General features: G+C 34.1%; 2 protein-coding genes across 8 annotated transcripts in view; one reads left to right on the top strand and one right to left on the bottom strand.

The window, feature by feature from the left end:
* LOC142336845 (pyridoxal phosphate phosphatase PHOSPHO2-like) overlaps positions 1-6,715 on the bottom strand; it is a 48,076-nt gene extending 41,361 nt beyond the window's left edge. For 3 of the 5 annotated variants that reach the window (XM_075385799.1, XM_075385814.1, XM_075385808.1), the window contains exon 1: positions 5,612-6,082. The gene's annotated coding sequence lies outside the window, so the exon portion shown is untranslated. Of the gene's footprint in view, positions 1-5,591; positions 6,083-6,577 lie in introns of those variants that run through there. The other 2 variants (XM_075385822.1, XM_075385830.1) reach the window with 2 other exon arrangements.
* A 1,042-nt stretch (positions 6,716-7,757) lies between these two features.
* Positions 7,758-22,708, top strand: part of LOC142336884 (uncharacterized) — a 45,595-nt gene continuing 30,644 nt past the window's right edge. The window contains exons 1-2 of one of the 3 annotated variants that reach the window (XM_075385860.1): positions 7,758-8,006; positions 16,100-16,254. In XM_075385860.1, the coding sequence (XP_075241975.1) occupies positions 16,119-16,254 (136 nt within the window). In that variant the 5' untranslated portion in view covers positions 7,758-8,006; positions 16,100-16,118. Of the gene's footprint in view, positions 8,007-16,081; positions 16,255-20,782; positions 20,894-22,708 lie in introns of those variants that run through there. The other 2 variants (XM_075385868.1, XM_075385877.1) reach the window with 2 other exon arrangements.

Raw genomic sequence — 22,708 nt, forward strand, 5'->3', positions numbered from 1 at the left:
TCTTTGAATTTGCTTGTAGAAATTTAATGAACAATATTAAGAAAAATTGAACAAAACATGAAAGAAAATAGACCTTGTTTAATATTTTTTGGGAGTAATGGCTCTTTTCAATTTTTTACTGATTTCTTTTTTAGAACTGATTTCTCTATTAGGCAAAACAGATCACACTTTAGACTAAGCTTTAGACAAAAATTGATTTAAAACGTTGAACAATCCACTCTATTTTCTTTAAAACTGAAACCAAAAACACTAGTTCAACAAATTTAACATAAGGTTATGGAAAACTGACAGCAAAAATGCAAGAATGTTGTTGCTTCAGTTATCCGGAAAAAACAATTAGTTTGTTTTCAATGTTTCTTGATATATATATATATATATATATATATATATATAAATTATATATATATATATATATATATATAAATATATATAATTATAATTATTGTGGTTCCTGAGTAATCGCAGCGGAACAGCATTAGGCCTACAGTAGCCTGTTCTCAGTTGCCCGTTTTCCTATTATTCCCCACATTTTAGACTACTCTTTCTATGAGCAGCATTGTTTTTTTGGTGACTATGGCCCTTTTTTTTTGCGTCTGAGACTTTTACGTGGTACCATCATTGCAGCCCAACATTGGTCAGGTTATGGTCAACATGAAGCTATGGTAAGTAAGAGCTCATCCTTACACAGACAGCTTCACGGAGGGAGAGGATTGAATTCTCAATCATTGGCGTGTGAATGACACACCTTATCTCTCGGCTATCGCGTCAGGTTATAAATACTGTGAACAGTTGGCTGATTTCTGTTGTTTTAATATTCCTTAATATTGCCCAATCTCCTGTCAGTTTTCCATAACATTATGTTAAAGTTGTCGAACTAGAGTTTTCACCCAATTTTTGCCAACGTTTTCAAATTTTTTTTTTTCAAAAATCAGCCGTTTTCAATGAAAAATGCACCAGTTAAGCTTCTATAGCACAATTTTTTACAAAACAGCCGGATGTACAAACCTAAAATCTTGCGATATAAATCCTCTCAAACGCCAATTATCGCTACTTTTACTTCCGCTATCTATGAGAATAGAATTAACGCTTCTCCGGTTTTTTTTTCTAATTGATCTCAATAATTATCTAAAACTCCTCATTTTGGTTTTGATATGTTGACTTCTTTTCTCAAAATTACATATTTGTCAAAATAGCTGAACAATTTAGTTTTGTTCATTCACGCGATTAAGTTTTTGGTCACACATGACTTCCCTCGCGCTCAAAAATGCCTTCCTCACTATGAAATTGCATTTTCTTTACCTTGATTCAATCAGATTATGTCAAGTAAATGTGTTTGCCTCTAAATAAAGGTTATTTGAGCGCATTTTTTCACATTTGTGATTAAGTGAAAGGAACTTAGCGCAAGATTTCAATAGTGGGATTGAAATGTGATCTGTATTGCACAAGTCAGAAATCAGTTCTGAAACATTTTGAATTTGTTTGTAGAATTTTGCTGAACGATATCATGAAAAAATTAACAAAAATTAGAGACAATAGACCTTGCAAAGAGTTTGTTTGGGAGTAATGGCTGTTTTCAGTTTTCCCAGCTGATTAACATTATGCAGATAAGCGCTGTTTCAAACGATGGAACGACGCAACTCAGCAAAAATGCAACAACGTTGTTGTTTCAGTTGTCCGAAAAAAAAGCAATTTGTTTTTTCAAAACGTTTCTTGATGTTAAGTTTATATAAATTTATACATATATAAGTTTATACATATATATATATATATACATATATATATATATATATATATATATATATATACATAAATCTATATATATATATATATATATATATATATATATATATATATATACATCCAGGGTTTAAATACTGTGAACAATTGGCATATTTCAATTGCCGTAATTTGTCGTAATTTTGCTCAATCTCCTGTCAGTTTTCCATAACATTATGTTAATGTTGCTAGATTTATTGAATTCAGTTTTAAAGAAAATAGATTGTTTTGCTGAACGTTTTAACCAAATTTTTGGCTAAAATTTTGGCTAAATTTTTCAAAAAATAGCTGTTTTTCATTAAAAATGAACCAATTAAGCTTCTATAGCACAATTTTGTTTTAAAATAGCGGGATGTACAAAGCCAAATCTTGGTGATACAATCCTCTCAAACGCCAAATATCGCTAGTTTTACTTCGGCTATCTATTCGAGTGGATTTAACAGATTTTTGCTTTTTCTAATTTATCTCGATAATAACCTAAAACTTCACATCTTGGTTTTGATATGTTGACTCCTTTTGTCAAAATTACATATTTTGCTTAAAATTAGAGCAACTGTCATCTTCAGAAATCTGTAGCAAACATTTAGGCAATTTTTGGTCCAAGAGTGGGTTTTTTGACAATACAGGATTTATTGACGTATTTTTACAATTGGAATTATACAGGACGTTGAGTTCTTTTAATATTTTTTGCGGCAATTTTGTTCATTTAATGTTATTTACCAGGAATATATTAGTCCGGAAAAATTCCAGATTATTGCTAAGTATTTGATAGAGTTCATTTATGTGCAAATAAGGCCAAAGCAGCACTTAATATATAGTCAGTTCTTGAAGCGCGTGGTTTTGACGGTTTCAACCCTGTGTTTGTGGAAAATGTTTTTAAAAGTTTTGTGTTCTTTGCTCGATGTTATTTCGTAAAAAGATTAAATAATCTCACTAGTTACACGGCCAATCGGAGACCTGAGGAGCTACAAATAGATCTGGTTGGTGTTTTATACAAAAACTTCCAGCCTTCTTTCAAGAAATTATGTTAAAAAGAGAATTTTTAGGTTTTGCCACATTTCAATATTTTTTTCGTCAAATGGTAGCTTATTTTCAGCTGATAGGTCTGGTTTTTGGACGTTTCCCCAATTTTGAAGTCCTCTTCCTCTCTTGTCCAATTATTATATTAAGAAATGTCTGACACTTAACAGTAATGCAGTTGGGAGTGTGCAATTGAACATATATAATGCTCATATTGAATAAGTGATGGTTATCGACGGCTTAGACACCGTTTTGTTATAAAAATTGCTGGAGTTTTTTTTTGAAAATTTGACTATTTTGTCGTTCGTTTTGCAGTAGTAGTAGGGTTCTTTATAGATAACTACGCCTCTTAGTGGTTTTCGGAGGAGGTCTATGAAAAATGCTTTCCGCGGGATTTTTGTACATAGATAAGGGATTTGATAACTTTGGGTATACATCTTTTACAAATAATTGAAGAACTTTTTAACGTTTTTTATCTTTCAAGCTTTTGTTGTCAACACATAGCCAAGCCCCATTATTGACAATTTAAAATTTTTTCTTTTGAAGAATAATTTACCTTTTACACTAAATTGCCTTTTGTGGTTATTCTTATGGTTATCTAGCTTTGGTTCTAATAGCATTTTAAATAATTTTGTGAATTTTGTGAACAATTGATCCTATTTCAGTTTGTTCTTGATGTCTTGTAATAATATACTGAAACCAAATTCCATTTGAACACCCGTCTATTGATACCTAAATAATCTTCGATCAGTTAACGTTTTGTGACTTAAATGCTTTGGGTGCCGATTTATACAAATTTTTTCTTGATTTCTTTTGTTGGCATCACTAGTCGTCTTTTTATTAGTCATAGGACACAAGTTCTGGATAACGGCTTAGTGGATTCTTGCGGAGTTATAAAAGGCCGTATTTTTTATTAATAGCAGCACAGTGATGGCAGGGTCTGTTATTGACCTTCTCTTGGTTTTCATTTCGTGTCAGGACTTTTAATACAACCATATGTCGTCACAACCACTTCAAGTCTGCTGCTTGTTAATGCGTTGATGCAATTTCAACTGAAGTGCCTCACGTCATTTCTCAGTCTTAGCGGATTAATTTTTTTGTTTATTCGCGCGATCAAGTTGTTGATCACATGTGACTTTCGTCACTCTCAAAAATGCCTTCCTCACTTTGAAATTGCTTTTTCTTTACCTTGATTTAATCAGATAAGGTCAAGTGAATGTGCTTTACCTTAAATGAAGGTTAATTGAGAGCCGCTTATAGGGGCAGCAACAGCTAATACAGATTCGTAATCAAAATATAACATTCCATCCTTTAATGTGGACACAAATTTTTTGGTTTTTGTAATCTTTTTTACTGTTTTTTGAGATTGCAGATCAACGAAGCTATTTCGCCAATTATGCTTTCAGTTGATTTTAATGGTTTTCATAACTTCGAAAACAATTGTTTTTCAAAAAAAGGAAATGTAGTTTCTAATTTGATTATGATTCTTTTTTGTCTACTTGCTCCCTGAACCCAATGAGAACAAAACCCTGATTTTTATTGAAATGCAAGTTTTTTTGTGTTTCGTTTTAAGTGATGCTGTTTTGACTTTATGAAGTCTTTTTAATTAAAAAAATGACATTGAATTTTGGTTGCAGATAATGTTTGTTTTTGTTATCTGATTGTGTTGTTTTTCTTGTCTCGTAGTCTTTTTATTGGTATATATCATCGATGCTCTGAAGCGGCATTTTTTATCTCGTATAATAAATTGAGTTTATTGTAATTTTTTTTATTCATACACCATTTTTTTTTCTAAAAAATATACAAACTTTTGAAAATTTCTATCTCTTACTCATTTGGCAGTTAAGTTGGCAGAGAGGATGAGGGGGCTTGGAATATTATGTGCGAACGCACATTACCAAGCGTCCTTGTTGTCCTCTAGTTTCAAATGGTGTGCTCCCAAATAGAAAGAGAAGGCAAATTGGTTTTCGGGGATATTTTGCAACGTTCTTTACTAAAGATCGGAATCCAAACTCTCAAAAGGTTAAAAAGTATCTTAAATACGGTCTACAGAATAATTTTTTTTCAAAACATTAATCCGATAAAATTTCTGTTTGAACGTTAAATGTACATAAATTGATATTAATGGCGAACAGTTCTTTCTACTTATAATGAAAGCTGCCATTATGAAACAAACTCATTACCATTTAAAGTCAAATTTCTCAATTATATAAATAATTGAGTTCAATAACTCATACCAAATTCCAAATTGCGTAATAAATAGAAATTTCACAAGGGACGTATACGGATGCAATAGGCGGATGTAAATAAAACAAAATGCAGCGTTTTACAAAAACGTCAAACATGCAAAACAGGCTGGAGAATGAAGCTATAAGGACGAACTGATGGTGTTCTAAAACAGCGTTTACGTTTTGCCTCTGAGTGTAAAAGTCCGGAAAAACCCCAACTGTGGTCAAGTCGAGATATTTTTGCGCCGTTATTTTCAAATAAAAATGCGTGCTCTCTTGCTTGAAAATGTTATTATATCTAAATTTTAATAATTAATATTTGTTTCAACAATTAAGAACTAAAATTTGTTATATTATTTTTAATAACTTGTTTGTCCTCGCCAAAGCAAGGATTTAAAAGCAATTGGATGTAATTGATGTCGAATCTAAATAACAGTTAAGACCTATTGATTTGTTTTTCTTGAGTAACCAAGAACATATCTATTAAGGTTTTCAATATATCTTGTAAGATCCGATAGTTTTGATGGGCAAGGAACAAATTTTTACGGGGAAAAAACAGCCCTGTACATTGGCAGGAGAACCTGTACCTTGATACAAAAATCGAAGATAATGAGAAATTTAATCGAATTGAAGCTGAGTTAGAGCAATTTGATTGTCAGGCCATGGCGTTTCAAGCTGCGCATGTCATGTACCAATGTACCCATCATACACTAATTGTCCCAAAGACGCCAGCGGCACAAATTAAATCAAGTTGAAAACTGAGGTAAGATAGAGCTTTTGATAGTAATTTTGCGCGATTGTGGCACGCTTTGAAGTAATTCAAGTCGTCCAGACGAAATCCAACAGGTAGTTTTCACAAATAAAGATCTCTCTATTATTCCAAGATTTTGGATCAGAAATGTTCTTGGTTCGAAAGAAAGTCCGAGGGGTGAAGGTAAAAATAGATTTTCCAGGGGGGACAAATGTGTAGGGGCTAAAACGGTGGCGGAAAAATTAATTTAATTGCTGCTTTATTTCAACTTGAGCTTTCCTCCACTCAATCAGGCATTTCTTTGTTCCTGCCAAACAAAAGACCACCCAACCACCTCACTTCTAGTGATCACTGTACTCCTTGGCCTAAGTAGAACCAAGCCGAAACAGCATGCAACCAGTTTTTGTGCTCAAATCTCGATACGCAGCTATAAATAGGTCAAGAAGGGTCATGTTATGATAGAGGCTGAAAGTTCAAATTGATCAATAGTTTTGGGTTCTCTTAGCAGTAAAATGTCATTTAATATCAAATGGTTGAAATAATATGAATACAAAGCGGGGCTCATCTTTAAAAAACGACATCTCTCTTAACCCTGAAGTGTTTTGATTAAAATTCGGCTTGGTCTGCCAATTTTGAACCAGAACTGGCTACCATTTTAATAGGGGGAAGAGGTATGGCGGGAGAGGGGGAGGGGGTGCAGAAGTGCCCAGATCCAGCACCACATTTATGCTACAAATGTTTTCGGCTGAGTTGGATTTATTCTAGTGTGATTGAGCGGAAAAGGATTTGGTGGCTTTGTGACCAAATTAAAATCTCTAAAAGGGGGAAGAGAAAGATTTGAGGAAATTTTGGGCTGAGTGTAGCTGCAGAAAGGAAGAAGAGGGTGGGTGTATTAGTATGTTGTAATGTGGCGGTGCTGGTTGTGGGGAAAGAAATTGATATAAACAGTTTGATGGGATTGGAAGTTGCCCAGAGGCTGTGAAGGGTTAAGAACAGAGCCAAATATCATGATGAATTACTTTCTACCTTACTACTCTTCTATGCATAGACAGTATCTAGCTTCTGCTTCTATCTCACTGCTTAGAATTCATACCACAACCGCGCTCTGCTCAATCTCCCTAGTCCGCGAGGATTGCGTTAGAACGTTTATAATAACTTACGGGTTATTAACTAGAGATGGTTAGTGGGACAAAGAGGAAGTCACAAAGTGTCCCCCAGGGAATGAAGGTTGCTGTGCTATTGATGAGGACTAAAAGTGGTGCAGCGTGAGAATAGAGTTTGGGGGGGGGGGTGATTTAAACAACAGACGTCATGCCTGTCAGGAAACTTTTAAGGGGAAAATTAAGAGGACCCTTAGGCCTCAAATTCTGATCATGTCGCCTACAACCGGTCATAAAACCCAAAAATTGCTAAAATATCGATGCCCTTATGTTGCGTGCTTAAAAATGACATTTACCATTCTTTGAGAAAATTTTAAACGGGAAAACTCTAGCTTCTATACAGGAAAAAGGAAGTGAGCTGTCATACTCATTGTGTAAATATGCAGACTAAATAGAGTGACGCAATCTCATTAAAAACAGCTAATCTCTTCAGACCACTTTTAATTTCCGATATTTCACCGTTCAATCTCAGGTGTAGATTAAAATTCTAATTAGTTCCTTCAAAAATGAATGGTGTGAAATGCCAACAGACCTTTGCGAAATGTAGATGAAGAAAGTATGAACAAAACAAGTTTGAATTCTAAAAATCACAAAGTCCAAACATTTATACGACTGACCAATCGATAATATGATATGACGCGGAGCAAATAGATTCTGATATTAAAATAAACAAACTTGACTTCGGGCCGTTTAGGTCAAAACAATTTTGAGTGTTCACCTGAACGTTAATCTAAAAGTATTTAATTACCATGTTCACTAATAGTTTGTCATAATTTGTCAAACAAATTCTAGCAAAATGTCAAAACATAGCCATGTTTCATTTCAAATTTGGAATCAAAATCATCAGTTTTAACACGTTGAAGAATTGACCAGATATCTTGATTATTTCTGCAATTCTCTATGAAAACATTGAACAGCAATAGTTGTACTACTAATGACAATATTAGTAACGACAACAACAATAACAACTGTGGTATAGAGTTACGAGCCATCATGTCAGCAGCCAGCAGCAAGCGAGCCTCATCAGCTAAACAACAGCAGAAAGAAGCTATCAGGGACAAAACAACAACTGTTTCTAACTCCACCTAAATTTAACGCAATTGTTTATTCTTGGATGGAGGGTGGCACCCTGCAACTATACCTGAGCCCGGACCACTACTTCTAAGGTTTACTTCTTGAATAGCAAAAAAGCCATTTCAAAACTAAGTCGTCCATAAAAAGACTATTGTTAGACAGAGTGAAAAATGTTATGATCGGCGCGATAAGGCGCCTATTTAGACCAAACTTTACAGCGCCAAAATGACAAGCGATCATGTTCTATCCGAATCCCCACCCCCTTCTTTTCGAGATGTCAGCGCCGTTTCAGCGCATTATTTTAGAAACAATCCGCTGAAATTTTGTAAGAAAAAATATGCTGTATGCGCTGAATTTCTCAGAAATTCAACTCATAAGCCTTACATAATAAAATTTTGTAATGCACTGAAACTTTTTAAGAAATCCGCATAAATTTCAGTGCATTCCAACACTTTTTAGCACTGAATCCTAAATTTCTTACCAATTAATATGATCTTACATTAATAATTAACATTTTGTAAATCGGCTGAAAATGGCTCAAGTGCGCAGACAATATTTAGTAAATGCGCTGAATTTTCCGCGCATTTCTTACATAGTTTCAGCGCATGTCTTAAAAAACTGTTTATTAATATAATATTAAACTGAGAATTTCAAAAATCAATGGGGAAGTAGAAATTTAGGAGTTAAATTGAGCGGTTCTCAGTGCATTTTTTGCAAAGTTTCAGCTCTTTTCAGTGCACTAATATACCTGGTTTTTGCGTAGAAATTTCTCGAAAATAATGTTTGCGCATTTCTTACATAGTTTTGAGAAAAATTCATGCCCCAGTGATTAGAAAAAGCACAAAAATTTTGCTCGAAACAAAATTATATTTGAGAAAATTTTTTGCCATCATTACAATAAAAAAAATCGAGAACTTCCATAACTTTATCAGGTGAATGGCCCTTTTATTTTTTATCGTTAGCAATCAATGTAGGTGTACCAGTTTCAAAAATTTAAATGTCGAAACTTTAACATAAACAAAGATGGTCATTTATATGCATTCAGAAAAGAAAAATCTGAACCCCAAAAAAATCTAAGAAGCAAAACTTGTGCGTATCTTGAACATAGAATTTTTTTAAATTCTTACTCAGAGATCTATCAAAGACTGAGCCATAACATATTAATATCATTGAACCTACAGATGCCCAGTAATGTGGTTCTGCAAAAATTGGTCCAAGCCCTGTGATTCTTGTTTTCTCCAAACTTCACACAGCGAAAAAGCGCCGCATAAAGACATCGAATTTTCATCACTTTTCGGAATTAAAAGTATGATTGACGCCAAAGAGTGAGAATTCAGCTCCATTTTCATGGTTATCTAGACACACTTTCAGTTATTTATAGCCATATTCTTTATTCCACAATTTGACAATTTCAACGGAACTTATTGTAAACTAACAATTTTTAGTAGAACAATTTTTCTCAAAGTGCAAATTAACAATTACTATAGTTTATGAGCCTCATTTTTACTATTTTAAAAAGAGAGTATAATAAACAAAAGCAAACATCCAGAAAAACATGACATATGTGTCAAAAAATTATAAATTTTGGTTCTCAAAAATCTGGTCCAAAATTATATTGAAATCTGAGAAGACACAAAATAAACTTCATTGCGAGAAATTGATTAAAGAAACCTATCTTTGAAAAGTAAACCGTTCTAACTCTATCAACTTTAAAAGAACTCAGATACTTTAAAAGTGAAGTTGATTAAAGAATTAGTCTAAAAAAAGTCAAAAAAAATTTTCAAAAAGAAATGAACTGTTTTCTATGCCTTAAATTAAACAAGAAAAAACTACAATTGTAGCAATACAATTTCACTCGATGAGTCATTTTCAAAAAATTTTCGAACTGTCATTGTTTCACATTCCCTCAATTCAATGTAACTTAAACAATAATATAAAAACTAAAAGGAGAAGAAATACCAATTTTTATGATTCACAAAAGATTTGACAAAATGAAACAAAAACGGTATACAATTCAAATTGCGGCCACGAAAGATAATTGTATGATGTTTCACCGAAAAGATTTCCAGTCAAAGCTAGTTTATGCCAAGCCTGTAGAACACCAGACAAAAATCTTAGAACAATTACATCGAAAACCAACATAGGTGAAAAAGGTAAATGTGTCCAATAAACAAGAATGTTCGAATAAACTGTTGGAAGATCCCAAAAATAGGACCTAGAAATCTAGAAAAATTATTTGCTACTGCTTCTAGACCAGGATACCTTAATTGGTGATCAAGATGTTTGGTAACACAAAATCAAACCAAACAACGAAAATTTCAAAAATTACAGAAACGGTATGGCCTAACATTAAAGTAAAATTGTATCATGTCTCGGCCTTTGATTGATTGGAAACAAAATGATAATAAAGAAAACGAACTTTAGATATCTTTGTCCGTAGGAAATCACCGTAACAAGGGAAAGCCGGAAGAACCTATTCGGCTCCAAATAGTTACTTAATAATTTACTTTAAAAATCCAGGAAGAAAATTTTCAATCACAGTCAAATAGAGCACTTGAGGCAACTGGTTAGCTTTTGAAAACCAATCACAAATAAAGTGTCGCCTTTTGAGAAGTACTTCGACCGCGAGGCCAACTAATGATTAAGAAAACCAGGAGAAGAGCGTCAGAATAAAAAATTGACCTGATACGAATGTAGAAAGTTCCATGCAGCAAGCATTCAACCTATCATGGCAGACCTCTCAAAAGACAGACTCGCATACCAGTCTCCTCCATTTACCAACACCGGGGGTGATTACATCGGCCCATTCTACGTCACAGTTCGACGGACTACCGAGAAGAGGTGGAGATTTCTCTTCATTTGTCTCACTACACGTGCTGTCCACGTTGAAGTTGTCCCGTCCATGGACACTAGTTCCTGTGTAATGGGAGTGGAGCGGTTCGTCTCCTGTCGGGTAATCCTGCTATGATTTGGTCGGATAATGGTACGAACTTCATTGGAGCGGAGAAAGAGCTCCGTGAATCCATAGAAAAATGGAATACGCTTAACATTACCGCCGAATATTCACATAAGGGCATTAAGTGGAGTTTCAATCCACCCAGCGCGCCACACTAAGGTGGCATCTGGGATAGGTTAGTTCGTAGTTTTAAAAGAGTACTGTACACTATCCTCGGTACGAGTCACCTCACAGATGAGGTGTTGAACACTACTTTTTGTCTGGTCGAATACGCTCTAAACTCAGTCCTTTAACGCCCGTAAGCGCCCACCCGTCTGACCTAGGCGCAATAACACCAATCATTTTCTAATCAGTAACCAAGCGACTGGAATTCCGTCTATCGTTGGTGTCGACGAGTTCGATCATCGCAAGCAGTACGCCCGTGCAGTCCTATGCCAATGCAATTTGGGCACGTTGGCTTAAGGAGTATGTACTTGCGCTGAACCGTAGATCTAAGTGGCAGATGCCTGCCGATCAGCACCTCAAGGATGGTGATTTAGTTTGGATCGTTGAAGAAAGCAACCATAGAGGTTATTATCCAACTGCTCGGATTGAAGAACTCCGTTACGGCTCCGACAGCGTTGCCCGCTCCGCCGTCGTACGCACGTCGTCCGGATCGCTCGTCCGCCCACTCGTTAAGTTGTGTACCGATCCTTCCAACATTTTCTTGCGGGCCGGAGGATGTTACTGAGTAAACTAAATGAACAATCTATTTAAACTGCTATTAAAACAAAGCGAGTAAATAAAAGAGCAGCAAGAAATTAAAGCGAGGATAGAAAGAATTGATTACGTCATATTTCTTAACCATGTAAACCTTACAAAAAGATTAAATGCACATAAAATCTCTTCTTTTTGGCATAGAAAGCTCGGAAAAAGCTCGTTTAACATAATTTTCGTTGAGCCTACTAATATACTAAATCGATTGCGCTCTTTTTAGGCTTCATATTTTTATGTTTCAAAAACGTATCGGTGACCGATCTGAGCCGAAAATCGGCTCAGACAAAATTCCTGCTAACAAATACAGATAGATTTGCCGGGCCATTGCGATGTGCTTTTTTACCTTGATACGTATTGAATACAGTTGCCTCGAATTTCGTTTGGATATAAAATAAAGATTACGATTGTGTGCTTTCGCACTTTTTGGCGGCTAGTGGAAATTGACTTTGACACTAAGCATCCTATCGTGCTGGATGCGCGTCATACTTTTGTTAAACTGTTTCTGCGGCATACTCATCTAAAGAACCATCTTCAGGGCATCGATTACTTACGGTCAAATGTACAGGAACGTTATGCCATCCTTAAACTACGTTCCACAACGAAAAAAATAACAGAGGCACAATGCTCTAAAACCAGGACGGCACGGAAGCTAAAATGAGTCATTGAACGAAGCGACGAGGAAACAACAACGGTAGAAAAATTGGTCGAAAGAAAAGCAACACCATCTCATGAGCACAGTTGTTTGAAAAGGGGCACATTTTGCATCTCACTGAGAGTCGCTCCACCTCGCACAGATGAAAGCGTATTAAAAAGTGGGTAAGAAACAAAAGCAATGGCAACCAAGTTTGTGGTTGGTCCAAAAACTAATTAAAAAGAAACTAATAGCTTAAATGAAATAACAAGAATCTTGGTGACAACAAAAAATGAGAAGATCCGCTGCAATGAGTGCCCATCGAATTCTAAGACTACATCAAACATGAAAGGACTCACACCTCCACCATTTAGAAATATAAGCAAAAAACAATCTCAAGGAAGAGTTGCGAAGAAACTGGCTTAACCCGAAGACCCGGTTGAGGAAAAAGGGCATACAAATAAGTAGAGACTTGAATTCATAAAAAGGAAAACAGTGAAGAAGTCTGACAGAGCAAGAGTGCAGACAGTATTTTCGTGAGCAATACATTTGAAAATTTTGAAAGAGGGACAACGGTGATGCTACTTGCAAACAGTTAAGAGAAAGCTAAGCTACATACAAACATAATATATATATATATATATATATATATATAAATCTCAAAAGTTTCCTCTCGAAAAGTAAACCGTAGCGACAAAAAATGCTTATAATTTTGTTGTTAAAAAATTTTTTAAAAATTGTCGATTTTTTAAAACCGTGAATCAAACAATTGAATTTTAAATTCAAAAATATATGTATATATATATATATATATATATATATATATAAATCTCAAAAGTTTCCTCTCGAAAAGTAAACCGTAGCGATAAAAAAATGCTTGTTTTTGTTGTTAAAAAAATTTTGAAAAATTGTCGATTTTTTAAAACCGTGAATCAAACAATTGAATTTTAAATTTAAAAAAATTTGTTTTACAGAAAAAAATCATCAGCTCAAGTTTTTAGGTTTTTTGTGCCGACCCCTCTTGAGGGGGGAGGAACTATATACTCAAATGGGTTTTTTTGTTCAGTCAATTTTCGCCGATCGATATATTCATCGTATCGAGTTGAAACTGGTATCATTAGAAAGCTCGTCCAGCGTAGAATATGGAATTAAAAAGATTTAATAAGATTTTTAATTTCTACAGGGAGTTATCGACGTTTAAACTTCTGAGAAAAGTAGAGTGAATTCACATTGTTTTTATTCACATTTTCCAAAATGTTTGCCTAAATTTTCCTCAATTGTGCTAAAATTTGTAAAAATTTAAAGAATAGTGTCGTTGGTTTTTTTAAAGACAAAAAAGCATCGTTGATTATTTTGATTTATTTTTTTGGTCAAAAATTCTGGCTAAATATTTCAAAATTCAGCCTTTTTCATCAAAAACAGCACAAAATAAGCTACTTTAGCCCAATCTAATAAAATTTGCCGGCAGTACAGCCCCAAATAACACTAATACAATCTTTGTAGACTCAGTAGGGGGCTATTTTCACTTCAATTTTCGCTGAGAATGCTCTGTAATAAAAACTTTGCCGTTTTTTGCTAACTTTTATCGTTGATTATCAAAAATGCGGAACTTATTTTTGAGTTTTGAACTAACAAATTATCTTTATCTACAACTATCAAAAAACCAATTGCTCCTAACGGACAATAAGCTTTAGCAGAGCTAGTTTTGGGCCAAATTTGGACTTTAACGATCCAAAAGGAATTCGGATTGTAATCAGTCGTTATTTTTTTGAAAAAAAAACTTTTTTAAAAAAGAGCAGAATATATGAAATCAAAGCTCAGGAGTGATAGGTCCAATAGGTGTCCTGACCAGCTCCAAGCTATTGCATTTAGTTTTTTTCTTGAAAGTTCATGGTCGTTTCGACTTTCAAAATTAGTTGATTTTTAAATAAATAATAGCTTAATGAGCTTTTCCTCTATTTTTTCTTAATTTGGTCAACTTGTAGCTTAGTGTCTGCAAAAAAAGAATGCTTCTTCGTTCTACTGATCTAAAATTCAATATTGATTGCGGTTTTAAGCCTGAAGTCATTGTTTTCTGGTTTTGATACTACTAGGTTTCAGATTTTCTTTTGTTTTTAGCTATTTGCCAATTTTTCACGTTTTCTCGTTTTGTCACATTATCACATTATTGACGGTTCTCATATCACTTTATTAACGTTCAAAACAAGACACAACTGAACATATTAAAATCCTGAAAGATATAGACTACCGTTTGACGGCCTCGGCACTTCTTTCTTGAAGAAATTAATTGAATTTTTTAATTTTGTCTTTAACTGTCATTTTTACTTTGTCGTTTCGGTTGAATGAAATTTTCTGTATCGTGATAGGCTTTATTGGTTTTTCATAGAAAATTAGCGGAGCCGATGTTCTGATATTAGTAGATAGCTGATGGCTGTCATGAATTTGAAAACAATCATTTTCCAAAACTTTTTAACTTCGCAATTTTGTTCTTTTTATTTTTTTTGTTACCTAATCTCAATAATTGAAGGTACAATATGACATCATGGGTGTCAAGGGAATGTGTCAAAAAAGATGCTTTTGATGTTCCAAAATCTATTTTTAAAGAATTGGTTATGACCTTAATGGCTTCGACACCGGTTTTTCACAAAAAAAGTAAAATAATTTGATTTTTGTCACATTGGCGTATCACAGCAGTCTAATGCATCAATTTTTACTCCACTGAGTTATTTGCTTCGGAGGCTATCTTATCGCTCATACACAATTTTTTTGTAAAATACTTGGGCTTTTTTGGGATTCCCAAGAATAATTTTTGGGTTTTCCTCTCTGTTCCTCATTTGATAGACAATTATGACACAATTGTGGATGAGCGGGGTCGGAACCTTATGTGCCATTGCACATTAACGAGCCTCCTTGTTTATTTTGTTGTCAAATAAAAACCCATGTCAAATACGAAAACAAGGAAATAAAAGAATCAGTGTTACAAATATTTGCCCATTTGAGGTTCCCATTAAAATACTGTCAACTACTGAAAAAGAACCTGAGTCATCCCACGGGACCATATCAAAATCTGTTTGTAATAAAAATTATATCAAAGAACGGGCTTTGAAAATACAAAACAAAACACGATTAATTAGATTTTAACTTTTTTGCCTCGGTCTCGAGTTCACCTGAAAAAGTCGGATTTGCAACGAAATCTACTCTTAGTGCATTTGGAGAAAACTTTTGAATACTTCCTCGTGCTAGAGTTGTTTGAAAGCAGGTCATAATCTTTTTCTTACCATTTTTTTCCACCATAAAGTTGATTGATACAACAAAATATACTAATTTCAGCTGAACAAAGCTCGATATCTTTACCCTACTTTATGTTATATACATTTTTACGACTCGCGACAAAAATTATCGGTCGGCAAAAATTGACAAACAGAAAAGTTGGGCTGGTATGAATCTTCTAGAAATTTGCGAGGTTGGATGAGCAATAGCTCCAAAAACTCAAAACTCGTCGAAGCAACGCATAATTGTTTTTGCATCCTTGAAAACATTTTAGAAGAGACACAATCGCTTGCTAATGTTCTAACAAGATTAATCGAAATTTGTCAAAGTTTTGGGAAACAGAGATCTTGCCAAGGTATCAATATTTAGTCCTGCATTAGCTGACCAGGATATAATTAATGGCGTTTTACTGACTATAGTTTGAAAACCCTTTGAATTGAGGGGAGAGAGAAACAGTTTACTCCCGATATTGCCTAGCATAAACTCGGATCCAGATATGATGAGTGGCCCTCCGAGGTACATGAGTGTTGATGACAGCAGTGAGGATGGGGGGACAATCGAGATTCACCACCACACTGTAATGGCCAGCTCCAGGTCACGCGAGACAATTGCCTCGGAGTTCAGCAGACATAGTTAGTTGGTTTACAGCCCCTATAAGATTTTAGCTTTCAGACGTGATAAAGATATGTTGTGCTAATAACAGTCATCAATTAAGCTTCTTTAGCCCCCTTTGTTCAAATTAACCGGTAGTGCAGACAATAAAAACTGCCGACAATTTTTTTCAATCAGATGATGGCTATTTTTGCCTCAAGTTCCTGAGAAAATGTTCTGGAACTAACAATTTGGTGTCCTTTTGCTAATTTTCATCAATTTTAATCGAAAAAGATTATTTATTTTTGGTATAATAAGTTTTGATTTCTCCAAAATTCCTATTACGCAATTACTTGGAATAATGACGTTTTTTAAAAGCAGAGCAGCGATAGCTAGGCCCATTTTGATCAAATCGTGGGATTTTGCAATGAAAAAGGATTCGGAATGTGTTTTGGCTCTGTCCTTTTGACAAATTTTTGTGCATTTTTTCATCACAAATAGAGAACGCCTACTTCTACTTAGATATTCAAAAATGAGGGGTCCATTTGGTTTTCAATGAGGGACAGCTAATAAATATTTTGTTTTCTGACTGAAGATCATCATTTTTTTCAGCTCCGAGAAGGAAAAATTTTCGTAACTTTTTGATGAGTTCTTGAATTTTGTTTGAACTTGCTCTCTTCTGATGGCCCATGACTAACTTTTAGATATCAAAAGCTTTATTTCATATAAGAAGAGCTACTAAACAAATTATTTTTTCCTTTCAGCAGATACATAATAATTTTTCTAATATAGCTTTATAAAAATCCCGTAATTCACCATTTTTGATATACTGAATTGTTTGTCGTATCTACTATTTGCCATTATATGGAAAATTTGTTTGTTTTAATGAACGAGCAGCAAAATTATGGTACGTTGTTTTCTATTTGTGGATTTTTATGATATTATTTTAGTCGCATTGTAATGGAGCGCTACACTTTTTTTATGAAAAAAAATTGTGTACCTTAAACTTTTTAATTAAAAAATGCCAGAACAATATCAAATTCAAGCTCAATTATTAAAAAGGCAAAATTATGCGCATGTTAAACAAAAAAACATACAATAAATTTTATGGTGTTTTGGCTCCAACAATGCGATGTTCCAATACTGCGTTTGAAATTTTCAGTTATACGTGGTTCCGGAAAAAATTATGTTAAAAACTTTTTTTAGTTGAAGCGTTCGGAGTGTTATTAATAGTGGTTTTTAAAAAACCTATTTTCGAAAATTCCGTCTTTTTCTCAATTCTGTCATCTTGTAATGTGGTCAAAAAAGGCTCGTACACTCTTTAGAGCTGAATGAGAATGCATATCACTTTATTATCATTTAAACAATGGTACTACAAGTTTTCTTAATATATTTTTTGTTTTAATATATTTTCACTTTGTATCATCTTTTTTGCTGTCTTGTCCAATTATCACAAAAGGACACGTGAGATGTAACATTACTTGCTTTAAAAATGCTCTATTGATCTGTTTTAATGGTTTTAGTGAATAGATTATGGTTTTAAACGCTTCGAGACCGTTTTCACTGTTTGGTTTTTGCCTTATCATTTATTTTTCTTGTCGCATGAAATTCTCTGCATAACGAAAGTTCTGAATGGCTTCGCATGGAGGTGTAAATGAAACATATATTTATTTCAGTTGTCAGCTGATTGTATTAATGAATTTCAAATTAATTTCAAAAAAGTATAATTTACTATTTAAGTTTGCTCTTTCTATTTCGTTCGTCTACTTGTTAATTGTTTTCAATAAAAAAGATCCCGTATCTTTTTTGGCAAAACTCCAGTTAATTTGATAAGTTTAGTTTTCATCTGATGTTTTTTTGACTTTGTGGGTAATCTTTTTTTATATATATAGACATTGTTTTGTTTGAAATTATTTCTTTTTGTTTTTAATTGATTTCGTTGTTTGTATTGTCTTTTAGTCTCCCTAACAGCATTGACCCTCTAATCATCCCAAAAACGTCATTTCAAGCTATTTTTTAAAGGGATGCATCAATTGTTTTTTGAACAAACTATGAAAATTTGAACGTTTTCTTTCTCTTCCTCTTTAGGTAGACCATTGAATTCAAAAATGTAGCAGAGAGGGGTCGGAGATTTATGAGTGAAAGCACATTACCGCGAATCTTTGTCTGCTATATACTCAACCGTTAAAAGAAATCGGCAAATTTCTCGAATTTTTAGCCGTCGGTGGAGACAAAATTTCAGTCAAGTATTTGAAGTTCTTATGAAGCTCTATTTGCAATACCTGAAAATTTTTCAATTTTTGATGTCTATGTTTTGGAGTTAATTAACCTTTTTGACTGTTTTCCAGCTTTTGCTTTAATCAGATGAGTTTTCGGATCCTCAGAGTTTTTCAAATTACCACTAATAGCCAGTTGTTAACAATCAGAGACGTTCTACTCCCAGCAATAACAAAATTATTAATTCAGAGGATGAGATTGTACAACGATTCCTCGTCCTGTTGACAATGTTATCAATTAGATTAAATGATGCATGCCGCGTATAGTTTGAAGAGCAAAATTTTAGAAAAATAGCCCTCAAAATGTAAGAAAATCACTGCCTACAGAAAAGTACAAATCTAAAACGGTGAGAACTATTAGGAAGAATAAAAAAGTGCTATAAAAAAACTAGCAACACCTAAAACCGGAAAGGAACTATCCCCTAAATTATTTTAACAAAGGCCTTTATACAACAATAACTATTTTCCAACGCAGATTTTGTCCGGATATTTATCAGTCCACCTAAATTAAAGTTTCAACCAGTCTCAGTCTTTTAATCTCAGGTTCACTCTTCCTTTATCACTCGCATGTAATTTTTCAGAATTGTTTCCGCTATTCCGAATCCCTATGACTCTAATGTGGTTTTCTAAAAACAACTTTTGTGGCTTATTTAGGAATCCACAGTGACACTGTTTTTTGGATCTATTCTGCCCCTTACTCCAGTTTTTAATGCCCCCAATTACAATTAATACATACTGTTGTATAGCACGTTACAATGTAAAAAAATAGCACGTGCACCTGGGGGGTCGTAAGTTTATGTGCCCACTAAGCTGGGGGGCTTGTATAACATTTCTTCTCTTTTGCTCGATTTTCTAATCAACCCAAATGGCTATATTTATAGCGCTTTTGATTTGCAATTTCTAAGTTGACAAATGGCAGAGTTAATTGAACTTATCAAATTGAATTTAGCTTTCGCGGCTTCGTATATGAAAGCCAGTGGGTGCTTAATAGTTTGTATAAGATTTTCGACGAGGTTTATCGCTCTATAGTCATTGATTGAAGCAACGATTGCTTCTATATTAAAATTCTGATAGAAATTAGTGATTTGCTTGTCGATCTGGCATCTCGCTTGATCAAAACAAACTGTGGTACGCCACCAATTGGCTTTAAATTTTGTAAGAAGTCTTGCTTGTTATTTCATTCACTTGTACGAAAGTTTCAGCTGAGGAAAATTTGGAGAAACGATCAATGCATATGAGAAGATATACTTCTTGGTCTTTTTTATTATGTGGGACCACTTAAATTATTTTGGATCACATTTCTGTACACTTGTTCATTCTGAAATTTTTGTCGATAGAAATAGTGGCTTTACATTTCTACGGATTTTGATGCACGGTCCAGATTTGCTGTCTTGGATAATATGTCGCTGTTTGTATATGACCAGAAAGCATGGATGGCAAGCCATACCCCAAGTTTGGGGTAGGTGGTGTGGGTCGCATCTTTTTACGCGTCCTTGATTGCGTGGAGTTTGGCTATGCGGCCCATGACACAGACAAACCCGCATTAGATGAGGAAACATTTCCAAAGCTGTAGATATGCAGACTGATCTGAAAGCAACGCACCTCGTTGCCCATTAGTACACAGTCCCTCGCCTCTTTAACTCCGTCTTTGGTTTTAAGGCTTGCTCGCAACTTTCTTTTGATGATTTTAGAGAAGGCGAGACTAAAGGCGTCCGCGTAAAATTCAGTCGACGTGTTGGGTGCTGTGTTGGGTGTTTGAGAATTGCCTGTATTAAGTGTATCAGGGGTTTGACTTGATTGTGGTTGGTTTATCTCATTGCAGAATCTCATTGTTGATGGTGTATTTTGCTTTGCTGATTAAAGAATTTCTTTTAAGTTTAAAGTTGTTAGGCGATTTTTTCAAAATTATTACTAATATTGGCTGACTGACTTACACTGATTAAATTGATGGAGTGATTGTGTTTAGTGTTTTTATATGGTTTTTCTTTCGTTAAGTGGAATTTGACGAGCCATAATTCGCTTCTGTGTGATTTCTTTCCATAGCAACATTTCGCAATGCAAATGCTGATTGCAGAGTGGTATTTGCGTAAGTTTCAATCCCCACCAAACAAATATAGAATGAATTCAGTCGCGAATGTTGTGTAATTTCCATTTATGAAAGAATCTTTTGCAATGTGATGTAATAAATGAATTTTAGCTACTACAAATTTCTCACAAGAGTTTGAAATATTGACTTGTTGTTGATTCTGTTCGATGAATATATAGTTAATCAGGCTCACACATTTACCTGGTAGATGCTCTATTTCAAAATAAACGAACAAATTCTATCAAACCAACGTGTTAATCTACTATTGCACAGCTTTTTAGAACTATCTCCCTTTATTATGGAGAGCAGTAGACGGAGGTCAGTGATCATTGTGACTTTTTGACCATAAAATTAGTATTTCAAATAATGGAAGGCTCATTTCACTCCTAGTAACTCTATCAATTTCATCAACATTTTATCTAGTTCCATCAGAATCCAAGAGTCGCAATGCAAAAGCAGCTGCTTTCCAGCCCTGGTGGTCTAATTGCCCTAGTGCCGTGCCTAATCTTTGCCGAGATGAACTGCATTTTATTCGTGTTTCGAGGTCTGGAATTTAGAATTTCGTCTTTGTAGCTTCAACGATTTTCATTTTAATTCACTAAAATGGATTTCATGATCTTCATTCAATTTAAATTTTTTTTGAAGTTTTTGATGTCTTCAAAAATGGTATTAGGGTTGGCATAATTGTGAATTTGGTATACGTTTACTTGAAGGTTGGAAAAAGCCAAGGAAAGATCTCAATTCTTTCAAAGAGTATGGTGCTTTTAATGTCAGTATTGAATTTGTCTTTGCGAAATGATATCACATTCTCTTGATTTCTTCATTCGCAAAGTGATATTTCGACAGATTTATTCTCAAACTCTTGTCGTCTAAAATTTTCAGACTTTTTCTAAGTAGTTTTGTGTGTTCACCTAAAGCTCCACTGCTAACGATTTGTAAACCGTCTAAGAAACAATTGGTGTTATTGAGACCGATCAATTTGGTGCCAATTGCCTTTTGGAACTCGGTTGCTATGTCAATAAGTCTAAGTCCTTAAAACTGGCTGTATGTGTATTGGAAATCAAGCGTTGTGCTTAGCATCTAATTTGTTCTATGTTTGCGGTCCTTTGACTTACGATTTGGACTGATTAATTCGAGGAGCTTTTTGTAATTTGCTGTGTTATTGGACTTTTTGAATTGCTGCAAGAAAACGGTGTCATAGCCCTTAAAACCAAAATATGTTCAATTCAGTTTTCTTAAGGGCTTCTCTTTGGACTTTGTTTAGTAAGGCTACAATTTACCAAAAAACAAAAAGATCAGCAAAAATGGGCTATTTTGCACGAAAATCAAAAAATTTTGCATGAAAACTCGTAGTACCAAATATAAGAAGCCGCCATTAAAACAAACCACCACAAAGATTGCAACCTTTTATACATAGTTTGTATGTAAGATGAAAAAAAATGACCTGTGTTTTTCGCGAATAAGCAGAAAGTTGAGAGAAAAAAGTGTAAAAATTTGACAACATCAAAAAATCACTGCATTTTTCTTTAAAAAAACATTCAATGTCAAAAGAGACGTTATATAAAAAATGAAGGCAATTTATAGGTTCACTTACAAATTTTGAAGAAGCCATTTTGATCTTTGATCAGTTAGACTTAGTAATCAAACCCTTTAAAAGCAAACAAAATCTACATAAGGCCTCATTTTCACCTAAATAGGAGCTGTCATTCATTGAGCCATGATTTGAAACTTTTCTCTTAATAAAAGATAAATAACAATTTATCATTTGAAATCTTTGACAATTAACTTATACATCTAAAGAAAGTGATTGAGACCTTTCATTTTCCAGCACAACAATTACAAAATTTTGTATACAAATTCATAGTTCCAAAAAAAAGCCGCCATTAAAACAAACCGCCACAAAGATTTTAAGTTTGTACACATAGTTTGTATCTTAGATGAAAGAAAGATTGACCTGTTTTTTTTTTCCAGAAAAAGCTGAGAGTTGATAAAAATAAGGGTAAAAAGTTGACAGGATCAAAAAATTACTGCTTTTTTCTTAAAAAAAACATTGAATGTCAAAAGAGACATTAGATAAGAAACGAATGCAATGTATAGATTCATTTACAAATTTTGAAGAAGCCATTTTGACCT

The sequence above is a fragment of the Convolutriloba macropyga genome, chromosome 1 (assembly GCF_964194025.1).
Source record: "Convolutriloba macropyga chromosome 1, txConMacr16.3, whole genome shotgun sequence".
Lineage (NCBI taxonomy): Eukaryota > Metazoa > Xenacoelomorpha > Acoela > Convolutidae > Convolutriloba > Convolutriloba macropyga.